Source organism: Schistocerca serialis, chromosome 2, assembly GCF_023864345.2.
Source record: "Schistocerca serialis cubense isolate TAMUIC-IGC-003099 chromosome 2, iqSchSeri2.2, whole genome shotgun sequence".
Classification (NCBI taxonomy): Eukaryota; Metazoa; Arthropoda; class Insecta; order Orthoptera; family Acrididae; genus Schistocerca; species Schistocerca serialis.
This window is the reverse complement of record NC_064639.1, coordinates 147,861,623-147,877,966: the sequence shown is the minus strand read 5'-3', so window position 1 is coordinate 147,877,966 and position 16,344 is coordinate 147,861,623. Positions and strand designations below refer to the sequence as shown.

At 42.9% G+C, this 16,344-nt stretch overlaps 1 protein-coding gene across 1 annotated transcript in view; it reads right to left on the bottom strand.

The window, feature by feature from the left end:
• Window positions 1-16,344, bottom strand: part of LOC126456862 (SET domain-containing protein SmydA-8-like) — a 283,466-nt gene that overhangs the window by 55,581 nt on the left and 211,541 nt on the right. Inside the window, exon 3 of the mRNA XM_050092678.1 lies at window positions 4,443-4,586. Coding sequence (XP_049948635.1) covers window positions 4,443-4,586 — 144 coding nt within the window. The remainder of the gene's footprint in view (window positions 1-4,442; window positions 4,587-16,344) is intronic.

Sequence of the window (16,344 nt, the reverse complement as noted above, 5' to 3'; positions counted from 1 at the left end):
ACGCGCTGCTCTCTTGCCACAGCAGTGAGAGAGCTGATTCCCCCAGTGAAAGCGATCGTATGATAATTAAAAATTCGTTGACAAATATGGCTGATATGTTATCTACAACATTCTTTCCAAATAACTATGAAATAGACACAAATAAATATACGTCCAAATTTTATTTCCTGTAATTACCGCAAAAATGCGAAATATTGATACAATGTTCAAAACATAGGTTTTTTGTGCACCAAGAACATGCAAGCAAAGACGACATATGACAGCCCTGCGAATCGCAGACGTTGTTAGATGTCCCTAGACAAAACTGGGCTGATGTTAGGAATGAATCAGGCCTAGTATCAGTATATTTCGAGGAGTGCCACGCATATTTAATCAAATTCTGAAACCGTGGGGAGGAAAATTGATAATGTACTACTGATTGCAGCTTGAGAATATTGTCACGGTGATAGACAGGCAATTGTAGTGATCTGCACACAATAATTTTCTCTGTTAGTTTTCTGTAAAATGCTTTCCACTGACGGAAAAATTCTCTGTCTAAAGGTTGAATTACGTTCGTCGTGCCGGGTGAAATCTCAAGTATCTCTACTTCTTTGTCAGGGTGGGCTCGAAATACAGCTTTTAATGAATCAGACCTTTTATGACCTGACCACGAATCTAGAAGGAGAAGAGATTTGTTCCCGCAGAACGGCAGAAAAGCATGACGCATGAAAAGTGTAACGTTTTCATTTCCCATTTTTCCAGACTTCGATGCGTCTACCACAAGATTGTTTGCGTAGAACATTGTTATTTTGACACGTGGTGCAAAACGTCCAGTTGGTTCTTGAAGACACACATATAATTTAGGCAGCAATGAACCATCCAGACTAATTATGGGCATTATAGTGTATGAATGGGTGAGTGCAGTCGTGGACTGCGCAATCGCCTCAATATGTTTTTCCCCTTTGAATGACAGTGTTCTTTTCACACGCATTTCTTTTTGAAAACCTGACTGATCTGCATTGTACACGTACGATTCACTGAAACTAGCGATCTTATTTTTTGCATTCGTAAGAAAAGCTTCTATCATTTCGATTTGTGTCACTTCATTTTCCGACCTGTTTCTCGATACAAATTTTGTTATTTTTCTTGCCGCAATTTTATGTGAACTTTTGAAGCGACTAATCCAACTTTGAGAAGCTGTAAATTCTTTAGCGCCTATCGCGTTGGCAATCTCTGACGCCCAATCACGCGAAGTTGTATCGCTGACACTAAATGACTGTTGTCTGGCATCGGTAAATAGCTCAAAAAGTCGCGCATTTATCTCCGTCGCAATTTCCAGTCGACTCTTACGTCGTCCAGCGACTTCCTTTTTCCATCTGTACAATTCACGTTCAGAACGGACAAAGCGATACTTAGAACAGTACTGACACGTAGGCGTTTCTTACCACTTTCGTTCAACCAGTACGTCACCGCTTTTTCTTTGTCTGATAAGGTAATTGTAGTTGCTGGTGTTACTTTCGGAGATAATTCATGATGGTACGTGGCACTATCACTCAAAGAGTCTTCAAGCGTGCAACTTTCGTCCGTGTCTTCGCCGTCTGTAGATTCACAGTCTGCAATATCGAGTGTTTCAGTTGTTTCTAGCCTCATATCTGCGCCATTTACATGCTCGTCTAGAAGTTTAACAACCGTGTCGCACAACACATATACTTCACGCGCGTTTTCTGTTGACTGCTTCATTTGGCGTCTGTGGTATATCTCCATGGCAAGCAGAAAAACATTTACAGGGTTCGCCATCACCTGTGAGGGGAGATTGAATGTTCACCGTAAAGTGGCATGTGGAGTATAGATGAACATCTCTCACATCTCTAACCAGTTTCAGGACGGTATGTTTCGAAATACGTACCAGAAATTAAAAGGACGTGCATCCCACAGAAACAAACATTCGTTTCCCCTTTCCACCAAAACCGTGCAGCGATATTTCTCTTTAGTGAACGCCGCGATAAGACGGCCGCACTTCCCGACCATGCGCACAACGCTCGCACCTCGCCATTTCCCGGGGGGGGGGGGGGGGGGTTCAGTCGTCATTACAAGCGCCAAGCAGGAAGCACAGCCATGTTCGTGATGTTTTTAGATGACTTCCAGTTCATGTCAGCAGCTACAATTTTGCATACGGACCTTTTGCACAGTTAAATAACAGTGCTAAAAATAGCAATACATGTTTCGGCATGACAAGTCTGACCATTCCCTTGTTAGGGAATCGTTGGCTTTACAAACAACTAACCTGAATTATACTTGACATACAGAATGCAAAATATAGTGCTGAATAATTCAGCGTTGGAAGCAGGGGAAATTTTAGTGACTGGATAGTAATCACAGAGTCCCACAGGGTTCAATTCTGGGTCCACTCCTACACCTCTCGTAAAACACAACCCTTCAGAAGCTAGGATGTCAATTTCGTCTCGGTTATGCAGGACCAGTTAGAACTGTAACCCAGCTTGCCTCAGAAGAGGACACTATGGGTTTATGATAGAATTGTTTATTTTTAAAATTATCGGGTATCCGATATATCGATATTTAAAAAGGTACCACCATCGGCTCTCGATATGTCTAGAAAATATATCGATACTCGACGGATAAAATATCAATGCACCGATCTATAAAAATATCGGCTGCACATTGTAAATACACTACTGGGACCGGTTTTAGAGCTTTATATTAAAGTACTGATTTATTATTATATATTGTATACATCAATTAGATAGGGGCTTACTTATCGCCCGTAGAGCAAGAATTGAAAGAAAACTATGCATATTCAACGCTTGGCGACAACCACTTTGCTAACAATGGTAAGTGCAGGTAAGTGGCACAATAAAAGGGGTGCGATGGGTCCGTCCTTCGGTTGCCACAAATCGGATTTGTCTGGAACATTTCATGTCGACTCACTTCTTTTTTCCTTTCTGCAAACGTCAGCGACCTTGCAGCTGTAGTGTCAAAATTGCGTGGCGAAGTTAAACGTTGCAGTTTCTGTTGGTAGCGCCGAGCACCGATTAGGTCAGCATTTACCCTTTACACGTCTCCACCCACCACAAAAGCCAATCTTGTCATTTAGAGTTTCGTCCATCATTTTCAGCAAGTGTTTTTGAAGAAAACAATTTTTAACGCAACTAGTGTGTTATTTCTTCATGTCGGAAACTTGTTATTCCATTCACACTGCCCCCCCCCCCCCCCCTCCTCCCAGGGCAATCGGACTTCTTCTTTGTGCCAGCTACTGTATGTATACTTGCTTCACACAGTCCAAGAGAAAGACTGGACGTGATGGAAGCTCAAAAAGTAGTATGATTCGTTCAGATAGTGAAAGTAAAATAATGTTCTACTGCAATTTCAAATTGGGGAAAAATATAAAATAAAAATATCAGCGCTCGGCATTGCTGTTTCGATACTGATATATTGAGTCAAATATATCGCCTGTTAACACGGACATAAGCTTGAAAATATGGATATATCTGTATATCGATACCGTTCGAGGCGTATTCGGAAAGACAGGTCCGATTATGGGAAAAATGGAAACCACTGTGAAAATCCGATGGAACTTTGCGCAGATGTGTTGGGCAGTGTCTCTAGTGTGCCCATCGATCGCTTCACGTCGTTCTAATCAGTTCAGAGCGCAAAGTGATCACGTAAAACTGCCTAAAACAACAGTGTCTCCCGCCAAGTATGTCGATTTGGTGAGAGATTTCGCCTGAAGCTATGCAGCCCACGTAACATAAATGTCATGCGTTTCTTTCTTCAAGACAATTTTCAGCCGCATTCGCAGGGACAGTGAAGACGCTCCAGCAGCGTTTTCGGTGGGAAGTGTTTGGTCACCAACAATACAGCTCTTAACTGGCTCCCATCGTTGTTCATCTCTGCTCACAGGAACCGCCGGCTACGAAGACAACGTTTGGCACAGTCAACGTAAGACAGACCAGCGTAGAGAATAGGCGGAAAGTACAGACACCTGCTTTCTGTGACGAGGGTACTGGAAAGTTTGTACAACGTCACGAGTAATGTCTAAGTCGGACCAGCGACTATTTAGAGAGGTAGCTGGAAGGTGTGGCTAACTGTTGCGAGTAAAAAATTTTCAATTTTCAATGTGGTTTTCATTTCGCGACTGATCGGACCTTTCTTTCCGAGCAGCCCTCGTATCAACAGCCCTAGTTTATGACACACTTCCCAAGCGAATCAGTGCACGTATCCATGCCGGGGGGGGTCGCAAAGTGACAATAGTAAGTGGACTCATACTGCCAAGTTCTTTGTGAAGTAATCACTGAATGAATATCGCACAGTCTTGCAACCTGTAAAGTTTCATTTCGTTTCCTGCCCTCCTTCTGGGTGCCCTACTCTTTCTTTCAGCCAATACTCAGCCTGCACGGTCGCCGAGAGTGTAGAGCGCTGTGCTAATGGAAACAACGTGTGTTTACCTGTAGTCTCCGCGGTTTTCGGCGTCGAACCTCTTGTAGCAGCCGAGGCAGAGTGGCGGCGAGTCGTGGCAGGGGCCGACCACGAGAGCCTTCTCCCTCATCACCAGGTCTCCAGGCTGGAGGTCGCGTGAAGCCACCAGGTACCTGCAACACCACACAGCCGTCACTTTCGACACAGCCATCTCTGACAGTGATGAAGGCTTTTATTACTCGAAGAAATTCAGAAACCAGCCACTTTCTACATACCAGAATCATATTCGTATTTGTGAATATGCCTAAACTTTGGCTCCACTATGCATTGGTGACAATGGAAATCTGCGCCGGCCGGGGCTCGAACCCGGATATTCCGCTTGACGCGAGCAATCGCCTTGAGCGCTTCGGCCATCCGTGCACGCTTCCGACCGAAACTTCCGTATGTTACCGCTTTCGTTTACGTCCTGTACTCGCACAGATACTGCACCTTTCAGGAAGAGACATGATTAAAGGCGAAGCCAGTTATTAGGCATGAGATACAAAACTACAGTAGAATAAATTTATTTATTTCCGTTTATGATCAAAAATGGTTCAAATGGCTCTGAGCACTATGGGACTTAACTTCTGAGGTCATCAGTCCCCTAGAACTTAGAACTACTTAAACCTAACTAACCTAAGGACATCACACGCATCCATGCCCGAGGCAGGACTCGAACCTGCGACCGTAGCGGTCGCGCGGTTCCAGACTGTAGCGCCTAGATCTGCTCGGCCACTCTGGCTGGCGTTTACGATCAAAAAATGCTTGGTCCTCAGACTACCGGTTTCTGACAGCAACACATGTTTTAAACACATGTGCTATAGCAGGGAGCAAATTTTAAGTTGACAAACCAGAATAACTCGAGAAATATGCTTCACACGCAAAAATGTGTAGAATCCAAAGTTGATTATTTTCGAGGGAGACATCTCCTGGTGCTAAAATTATCCCGTCACCCCAGCCCCCCGGGGATGGGGCGGGCGGCATCTTTAAAATTTCAAATGGGGACCCCCATTCTTTATTCCAGAACCAGCTTCTACATAAAAAACTACGCACATTTTGTCTTAAACATTTGTTTTGGTTCTTGGTAGTTGGCACTGTAATTCAAGAAAATCCATGTTCTCCTTTTTATATGGAAAATGGTTACGGATAAATAAAAATACTTATTTACTTCGTAAATTTTGGTTCGTTAAAACTAAAACTCTCCCTCTCTCCCCTTAGGGTGGGGGTCTGAGAGGGAGGAATTAGAGTTTTAGAAATGTTGACCCAAATATTTTTTCCACAGATTCGGATTGGGAAACCATATGGACGACCATTGTGTGAAGCCATATCTTCAACCTGCGTACTTATTCACTACGAGTTTGAGTCGCTTTCCTATCTCGGTAACAAACGCTTGTCTGATTACACTACTAGAATAAGTCTGTGTGTGCGCGCGCATTTCGTACCCAACGGTTCATCATGGTAGATTGTGCCGTTACTCGTTTAGAACGGGGACGCTATCTGAATTCTGGCCTATTTCTGGGAGTCCAGCATGGCACAGGTGCCAGCCGCTTCTTCGCGTATCGTGACTCATGAAAGCGATTCAATTAGAGGTAAATTTAGGTGGTTAGTTTTCTGCCAGCTGCAATTACGCTGCGTGCCAGTTTAAATTTAATCCGCAGCCTCGCAGACGGCGCTGTTTATCGTGTCCGGCATGCACGTCTCTCATACGCACACGTCAGAGTTAAGGCATCAGGAAATTCTAAAAAAGTTCTCGTCAGAATGAGATACAAGAGAAGTTAAGAGGAGAATTAAGCTGCCACATAAATTAACGAGTCTTGTCTTGTTTCGCTTTTCAAATACATTTTCCACATTAGCATGTAAGTAATGATTCGGTACCCTATACTGAAACACACTGAAGGGCCAAAGAAACTGAAACACCTGCCTAATATCGTGTAGGGTCCCCGCGAGCATGCAGAAGTGCCGCAACACGATGTGACACGTACCGTACTTGACTAGTGTCTGAAGTAATGCTGGAGGGAACTGACACCATAAATCCTGCTGGGTTGTCAATAAATCCATGAGGGAACGAGGGGGTGACGATCTCTTCTGAACAGCACGTTCCAAGGCATCCCAGATATGCTTAATAATGTTCGTATCTGGGGAGTTCTGTGGCCAGCGGAATTGTTTAAACTCAAAAGAGTGTTCCTGGAACCACTATGTAGCAATTCTGCACGTGTGGGGAGTCGCATTGTCCTGCTGGAATCAACTAAGTGCGTCGAAACGCACAATGGATATGAATGGATGCAGGTGAACTGACGTTTACGTATGAGTCCCCTGTCAGAGTCGTATCTAGACATATCTAGCCGCATCAGGGAATCCCATATCACTCCAACTGCACACGTCCCACACAATTACAGAGCCTCCACCACCTTCAACAGTCCCCTGGTGACATGCAGGGTCCATGGACTCATGAGGTTGCCTCCATACCAGTACACGTCCATCCGCCCGATACAATTTGAAACGTGACTCGTCCGACCAGGCAACGTGTTTCCAGTCACCAACAGTCCAATGTCAGTATTGATGGGTCCAGGCGAGGCGTAAAGCTTTGTGTTGTGCAGTCATCAAGGGTACACGAGTGGGCCTTCGGCTCCGAAAGCCCATATCGATGATGCGTTGAACGGTGCGCACGCTGACGCTTGTTGATTGCCCAGCATTTGCGAAAGAGTTGCACTTCTGTCACGTTGAACGGTACTCTTCAGTCGTCATTGGTCCCGTTCTTGCAGTGATGTTGGAGATTTGATGTTTTTCCGGATTCCTGATGTTCACGGTCCACTCGTGAAATGGTCGTACGGGAAAATCCCCACTTCATCGCTACCTCGGAGACGCTGTGTCCCACTGCTCGTGTGCCGACTATAACACCACGTTCAAACACACTTAAATCTTCCACTGTAGCAGCAATAACCGATCTAACAGTTGCGGCAGACACTTGTTGTCTTATATAGGCGTTGCTGACCGCAACTCCGTATTCTGCCTGTTTACATATATTTGTATTTGAATACGCATGGCTATACCAGTTTCTTTGGAGCTTCAGTGAAAATTATACAGAATACGACGAAAAATCTTTATTACAGGCAACATTTGCATAAAACAAAATTACTCAGCAGGCTGCTAGGGTAATTTCAAATTTTGGGTTACACTTTTCTGCCGCAGTCAACATTATAGCGAACATCACGATTAAAATATGTGAATGTAGACTCAACATTGAAACTTTTGGTTATTTCTATGCATGACATCCATCGAGCCCAACAACAAAACACGACACGATTTTTAAATAGGGTAAGAGTGGGAAGTATAGTAACTGACATAGAACCAAATCTAAGGGGGAAAATAATTACGGTTTGGTTCAGAGTAAACATTATAATCGATATCAAACAAGTTCATAAGAGGGGAAATTGTATCCTTAATACTTTTACTATTACACTAGAGCCGGCCGGGGTGGCCGAGCGGTTCTAGGCGCTACAGTCTGGAACCACGTGACCGCTACGGTCGCAGGTTCGAATTCTGCCTCGGGCATGGGTGTGTGTGATGTCCTTAGGTTAGTTAGGTTTAAGTAGTTCTAAGTTCTAGGGGACTGATGACCTCAGCAGTTGAGTCCCATAGTGCACAGAGCCATTTGAACCATTTTTTTTAATACACTAGAATAAAAACGTTCGCGAGATCTCTGCTGTTGTGCTGTATGAGTCACCCGTAGTCTAGGGGAGCCGGAACGATAGCTCAGCGTGTTCGGTCAGAGGGTTAGTCGCCCTCTGTAATAAAAAAACTGAGCAAATGAATCAACAACGAACTTAAACGGGTGTCATGGGACGTCCGCTCCGAATAAATACGCCGAACAAATAACAAACAGAATGAAATTTTAAAAAAAGGGGGGTAGCGTCTTCGATTAGTAATCAAAACGTCCTCGGTCCCGGGTTCGAATCCCGCCACCGTTTAAATTTTGATTAATAATCAGCATTGGTGGTCAAAGACTTCCGGCATAAGAAGTCACCCTCGTTCTGGCAACGGCCTTGTCAAAAAGGGTGGCTAATCAGACAGAGGTTCAGGGCACTCTCTTGCCCTAGGGGTGGGAAATTGCCCCTAAAGGCGGACGAATCAGCGGTGATTAACGGTATGAGGATACAGAAGGCAATGGAAACCACTGCATTAAAGACATGTAACGTGTATCCACAGGACATGTGGGCTGTAATTGAAAAGTGTCATCATGAACTCTCCATTGGAGAAAGATTTCGGACTAGTCCCCCATTCGGATCTCCGGGAGGGGACTGCCAAGGGGGAGGTGACCATGAGAAAAAGACTGAATAAAAAACGAGAGGATAACGTTCTACGAATCGGGGCGTGGAATGTCAGAAGCTTGAACTTGGTAGAGAAACTAGAAAACCTGAAAAGGGAAATGCAAAGGCTCAATCTAGATATAGTAGGGTCAGTGAAGTGAAATGGAAAGAAGACAAGGATTTCTGTTCAGATGAGTATAGGGTAATATCAACAGCAGCAGATTTTGGTATAACGGGAGTAGGATTCGTTATGAACAGGAAGGCAGGACAGAGATTGTGTTACTGTGAACAGTCAGTGATAGGATTGTTCTTATTAGAATCGACAGCAAAACAACTCCGACAACGATAGTTCATGTGTATAGGCCGACGTCGCAAGCTGAAGATAAAGATATAGAGTATATGAGCATATTGAAAGGGTAATACAGTACGTAAGGGGAGACAAAAATCTAACAGTCATGGGAGATTGGAATGCAATTGCAGGGAAGGAGTAGAAGAAAAGGTTACAGGAGAATATGGGCTTGGGACAAGGAATGAGAGAGGAGAAAGACTAATTGAGTTCTGTAACATGTTTCAGCTAGTAATAGCGAATAATCTGTTCAAGAATCACAACAGGAAGAGGTGTACTTGGAAAAGGCCGAATGATACGGGAAGATTTCAGTTAGATTACATTATGAAACTTCCTGGCAGATTAAAACTGTGTGCCTGACCGAGACTCGAACTCGGGACTTTTACCTTCCGCGGGCAAGTGCTCTAGCATCTGAGCTACCCAAGCACGACTCAGGACCCCTACTCACAGCTTTACTTCTGCCAGTACCTCGTCTCCTGCTTTCCAAACTTTACAGAAGCTCCTTTCTTTAAGGAGTGCTAGTTCTGTAGGTTCGCAGGAGAGCTTCTGTAAAGTTTGGAAAGTAGGAGACGAGGTACTGGCAGAAGTAAAGCTCTGAGGACGGGTCGTGAGTCGTGCATGGTTAGCCCAACTGGTAGAGCACTTGCCCGCGAAAGGCAAAGGTCCCGAGTTCGAGTCTCGGTCCGGCACACAGTTTTAATCTGCCAGGAAGTTTCATATCAGCGCACACTCCGCTGCAGAGTGAAAATCTCATTCTGGAGATTACATCATGGTCAGAGAGAGATTCCGAAATGAGATACTGTATTGTAAGGCGTACCCAAGAGCAGATATAGACTCAGATAACAATATAGTGGTGATGAAGAGTAGGCTGAAGCTTAAGACATTAGTCAAGAAGAATCAGTACACAAAGAAGTGGGATACAGAAGTACTAATGAATGACGAGTTACGCTTGAAGTTCATTAAGGCTATAGATACAGCAATAAGGAATAGCTCAGTAGGCTGTGAGTTAACGAGCATTGCGCTCTCATTTAAACATAAGGCCGAAAGAGTCAGCCTACAGGAATTGTGTAACGAACCCTGTCGTCCAGGACCGCGTACCACAAAGGGCGCAGATTCACCACGAGATGGGGAAACTAACAGGCGTCTATTGTCTATTGAGGCCTAAGCGCTGTAGTGTGCGAGTGAGACAGACGAGAACCTACGTCATAGAGAAACCAAGTAGAAGCCATTTGTGGCCAAGGAGAGGTAGCAATGATAAATATGGCAGACCTAAGATCGGCCATAAAGGGAAACAATACATTCCATAAATTTTCATGGTGATCCCAAAAAAACTTGAATATTGATCATATCTATAACAGTTTAGGATTTACTGTTAAAGTGAAATTAACAAGTTTTGTAACAAAGATCTGAATGCTAAAATCTGAACGCTTTGGGCGATCTTAACGATCGACGTTTCATGTAGAAGCGCATCATTAAAATGACAAACATTGTAAATATCAACTCTGTAACTTTATTTGTTTAAAAGATTTAGTAAATTTAAATTATAAGTATTTACAGTTAAACATCGGATCATCATTTCCTCCACACAAAACACTTTGAACCACGACAGCATGACACCTTATTGAATCATTAGGTAATAGAATATTTGTTGTAATGTTTAGTGCATAATAGTTACTTTTGTTCTTTATTTGTTTATCAGAAAGCACATTGGTGCAAGGCTACTGGCCGTGGCATTCAAAGCTAAGAAGGAAATTGTATTGGTTTTACGGCTCTGAGTACTATGGGACTTAACTGCTGTGGTCATCAGTCCCCTAGAACTTAGAACTACTTAAACGCAACTAACCTAAGGACATCACACACATCCATGCCCGAGGCAGGATTCGAACCTGCGACCGTAGCGGTCGCGCGGTAACAGGCTGTAGCGCCTAGAACCGCTCGGTCACTCCGGCCGGCTATTGGTTTTATATAAAGGAATTTAACGTTTATTATGTAATGGATATATATTATTTAGAACGTGAAAGTGGCCATGCTTTGATTATTTAAATATGTTAAAATGTAAAATACTGTAGAATAAGCTGTAGCCAATCAGATGGACGGCTTCAGGAAACGGAAGTGCCCTAGTCAGTTGAGCGAGGATATTCGGCGCGCGGGAATCGCGGCCGGTGACGGGCAGAGGGAGTGCGGGTGCAGACGCGAAAGCAAACAGTTCGGCTGGAGACACCAAAGGGAACAGTTCGGATTGAGACGCGAAAGCGGACAGTCGTTATTTAGGCAGCTAGGAAGTGGAACGACTTAGAAAATTTCGGGTTGTGTGGTATCGCGGGAGTTAGTCTCTGACCGGTAAGCAGCAGCGCGCTTGGTGTGAACTCAACTTTTCGCGTAGATAACTTGTATTTCGCCATGAGACTGTGAATGATCGAACTGTGTCAATGGATATGCGCTCGAGTGTAACAGTAACTCTAAATACGACCACTTTCGCTATTCGTTTGTTTTCTGAATAAACGTTATTCTAACCAATTTGCAACAGCGTGGCTTACATCATTTATGGGTCGTTAATTTAGTTTGCGATATTATTATTACTGTTATTATATGTTATGTTAACTTTGTATTTCGTGAACTTGCCATCAGCCAGAAAATTTAACCAGAGGGTCACAAGTGTCTAATTTAGGGTGTGTAATGCAACACGTGCGGTTCAACCCCTAGACGAGTTTGAGCCAAGACATTTCGACGAAGAGGAACCACATGTGAGCCCGAACATCTTTTGGATGTTAGCTCGCAAGTCAGTACAGTTGAAGAGGAGTGTACACCTCTAAAAAGGGCCATCACAGAAGTTGGAAAGAAAAACATAGGTACAAATAAGGTAACTGCAAAGAAACCATGGGTAACTGAAGAAACACTTCGTTCGATCGAGGAAAGCAGGAAGTACAAAAATGTTCCGGGAAACTCAGGAATATAGAAACGCAAGTCGGTGAGGAATGAAATAAACAGGAAATGCAGGGAAGATAAGATGAAATGGCTGCATGAAAAATGTGAAGAAATCGGAAAAGAAATGATTGTCGGAAGGACAGACTCAGTATACAGGAAAGTCAAAACAACCTTCGGTGACATTAAATGCAAGTGTGGTAACATTAAGAGTACAACGCGGATTCCACTCCTAAATGCAGAGGGAGCAGATAGGTGGAAAGAATACATTGAAAGCCTCTGAGGAAGATTTATCTGATGTGATGAAGAAGAAATAGGAGTCGATTTAGACGAGATAGGGGACCCAGTTTTAGAAGCAGAATTTAAAAGAGCTTTGGAGAACTTAAGATAAAATTAGGTAGAAGAGATAATAACATTCCATCAGAATTTCTAAAACCATTGGGGGAAGAGGCAACAAAACGACTATTCACGTTGGTGTGTAGAATGTATAAGTCTGGCGACAGACGATTTGACATTCGGAAAAATACCACCCACACAATTTCGAAGACGGCAAGAGCTGACAAGTGCGAGAATTATCGCACAATCAGCTTAACAGCTCATGCATCCACGTTTCTGACAAGAATAATATACAGAAGAATGGAAACGAAATTTGAGGATGTGCTAGATGATGATCAGTTTGGCTTTAGAAAATGTAGATGAAATTAAGGAATTCTGCTACCTAGGCAGTAAAATAACCAATGACGGACGGAGCAAGGAGGACATCAAAAGCAGACAAGCAATGGCAAAAAAGGGCACTCCTGGCCAAGAGAAGTCTGCTGGTATCAAAGATGGGCCTTAATTTGAGGAAGAAATTTCCGAGATTGTACGTCTGGAGTACAGCATTGTATGGTAGTGAAACATGGACTGTGGGAAAACCGGAACAGAAGAGAATCGAAGCATTTGAGATGTGGTGCTACAGGCCAATGTTGAAAATTAGATGGACTGATAAGGTAGGGAATGAGGAGGTTCTGCGCAGAATCGGAGAGGAAAGGAATATGTGGAAAACACTGATAAGGAGAAGGGACAGGATGATAGGACATCTCTTACGACATGAGGGAATGACTTCCATGGTACTAGAGGGAGCTGCAGAGGGAAAAAACTGTAGAGGAAGACAGAGATTGGAATACATCCAGTAGATAATTGAGGACGTAGGTTGCAAGTGCTACTCTGAGATGAAGAGGTTGGCACAGGAGAGGAATTCGAGGAGGGCCACATCAAACCAGACAGAAGACTAATGACCCAAAAAAAAAGAATGATAATAATTACAATTTCAATAACAAGATGAAAGAATGTAAGTGCAGATATTTATATATGTGGTACTTTTAATAAGTACGCGCACCACTGTGTTGGTTGTATTTCTCTGCACTGAACAGTCTTCCCATAAACATATCATATAATTTACAATCTGTTGCCTTCTACATAGTTGTAACTGGGCCACTATGTGGGCTACCCCTGTGAGTATAGGCTAATTATTTTGCGTTTACAAATCAACACTTCAACACCTGACCTGTTGCCCTGTGGGAAATTAACATTAATGGGTAGCTCATGTCACACGTACTTGGGGGTACTATCTAGAAACATATGACTTGTAAAAACTGTAAAATTTTTAGTCTTCAAATGAAGTAAATACTGATATCATGTTGTTCAGTACATCTTTCTCAGTCACCGATAGCTATATCTGCACTTATACCCGTAACACACTATATATATTCAATGGTCTAGATATAAAACTACATATTTTACAAATAAAAGTGCGTCGATTTTCCGTATTTTGTTTCTTTAGGGTTTTACTTAAAAAGTTTATAAATACTTAAAAGAACCGACAGTCTGCGGACCTTTCTCGAAAACTATGTGTATTTCACTGTCCTTTCGTGCTGTGGAGTGAAGACAAATTAACGGTTCTCGTTATCGGTAGTACCATGGATAAAATAACTTTTACTTTTATATCTTAAATTGGATGTCGTCACAGTAATGATATTGAAATCTTTTACATTTACCAGATGGATCTGACCTGATCTGTAGGTAGATGGATTTTACAGATGTTGCGATTTCTGTATCAGTCAGCGCGTTATAGTTTTGACTTTAATAGCATTTTCAGAACACCTTTTCGCTTTTTATTGAATTAATGATTTGAAGAAAAAATCGAGAACCTTATATTTTAACGTTAACAATTTTTTTTGATAGGATGGGGGTGGAGGAGTATTTGTTAGTGTATAAGAATGAAATCGTTAATGCACGCAACAAAGAGCAAGGATGGGGAGAATTCCTTCTCATAATAATATTATACATTCCATCCTGGATTTTGCATTGCTTGATATTTGTGTCTTAGTTAGACATTATTTAATTTAAAATTGATGGACTGCTTTTCTCACACAAAACGTTGTGCAATAAAGATTTCGTATTTCGTGTGTAAACCGAATATATTTAGACTATGAAGGATTTAGAGTAAATGATATATCTTAAGGAAATACGTTTTTTAACTGAAAGGTGTTTTATGTTGCAAGTCACACGTATGGAACGGTGTTTCAGTGCAAAAGTCAGACAAATATCAAATATCTTAAGAAGATGGAGTATCCATATGAAAGTCATTCGTAATATGGTATTCATTTAGCACAAAATACTTTTAACGCTAGAAATTCCTGTGCTTGAAACGGCAGTAATTTAATTCTTTGGACAACTTCCGGGTTTTGTTCTAGACCGCAATTGCTGAACGTGATACAAAGGAATACTCTTGAGGCGGGAAGTTTGCCAAAGGCAAGAGTCGATCTTTAGGCAGAATGGACGCGGGGCAATTTGTCGCAACGACGCGGAGATCGTCGTAATGGGAGCTGGGCGGCTGCAGCCAAGAATCCACTCTGCCCTGGCGTCGCTATACGTAAGACGGGCTCTAGGTGTTTAACAATAGGAGACAATAGGAGACACTCAGTACGGAAGAGTACTGACGCCAAGCACGTCCTCGGCAGCAAGCTAGATTCTTCGGGGAATGGGTCACACACAACTCATTTTGTTGGAGTATTTTCGATGCTTGCTTCAATGAACCATCTATTGCATATTTACAAAAGCTAAAATGATTCGCACTTACAGCACGACACAATCGGCTGGTTACGAAATATGAAAAACCAAAAGTTGTTGGTTGAAGAAATTTGATACAAAATCAGGAGATTGCAGATGCCTAACTGGCGTGTAAATTTCAGATGTGTCAGTGCTCATACAGAGGGGTGGGCCAATGGCATAGTTAATAACGTAGCTAAGAGAGCAGCCCCATCACGGAAAACAGTAAGCTAATGTGAGTTACCTGTAAGTGCAAAAAAGATAAAAACTAAGAAAAGAGTTTAGAAACAAATCAGAGTTTGAGTGGCAATTAACTAAAAATGGGGGAAACAGAAAACCGCATCTCCCTACAATCGGTCAACGTTTAACGATTAAGCTGTCACCATCACCGTACTTTACAGCCATGTTGACAGCGCATGGGAAACCGAAAGTATATTATAAAATTTTCAGAATAACTGGAGATGGTCTGTGCACACGTAACAGAGAAGGTCAAGCTACTGGCCACCTACTTTTAGCCTGTAGTATTTTAACGAAAGAGAGGGACATTTTCAGAAAGCAAATAACTGAAAAAGGAAGATGATGGCCCCTTAATACCAGACACTTCCTAAGTTAACAGATTCTCACAACTTTTCTAATTCAATAAGGTTCTCAGTTGTACGATAATCCTTTGGTGTCAACTACAACTTTATACAGTGAAAAACGTGGATGTATACTAGAAGGCTAAGAGATTTATAATCATAAGACAAAGAACGGTAAAAAAAATAAAAATAAAAAACAAAAAAACAAAAAACAGAAGAACGAGCTCCTCGTCCAGACCGTGAGGGCCCACGGAGTTTCTGCCGGCCGCCGTGTCATCCCCTGCCTTACGGCATCATGCGGGTGCAGTATGGAGGTACATGTTGTGGTCAGCGCACCGCTCTCCCGGCCGTTTTGTAGACTTTGCAAACCACAGAGCCTCTACTGCGCGGTCAAGTAGCTCCTCAACTGGCATCACGAGGCTGAGTGTGCCCCGTAACAGTCTTCATCCCAAGGAAGAATCCTTGGCAGTACCGAGAATCGAAATCCGGTTACTTCGCGTGGCACCATCTACGCTGATCCTTTAGCTAAGGAGGCGGACTCAGAGATCTGTATATGCAGATGTTGTTGTTGTGGTCTTCAGTCCTGAGACTAGTTTGATGCAGCTCTCCACGCTACTCTATCCTGTGCAAGCTTCTTCATCTCCCAGTA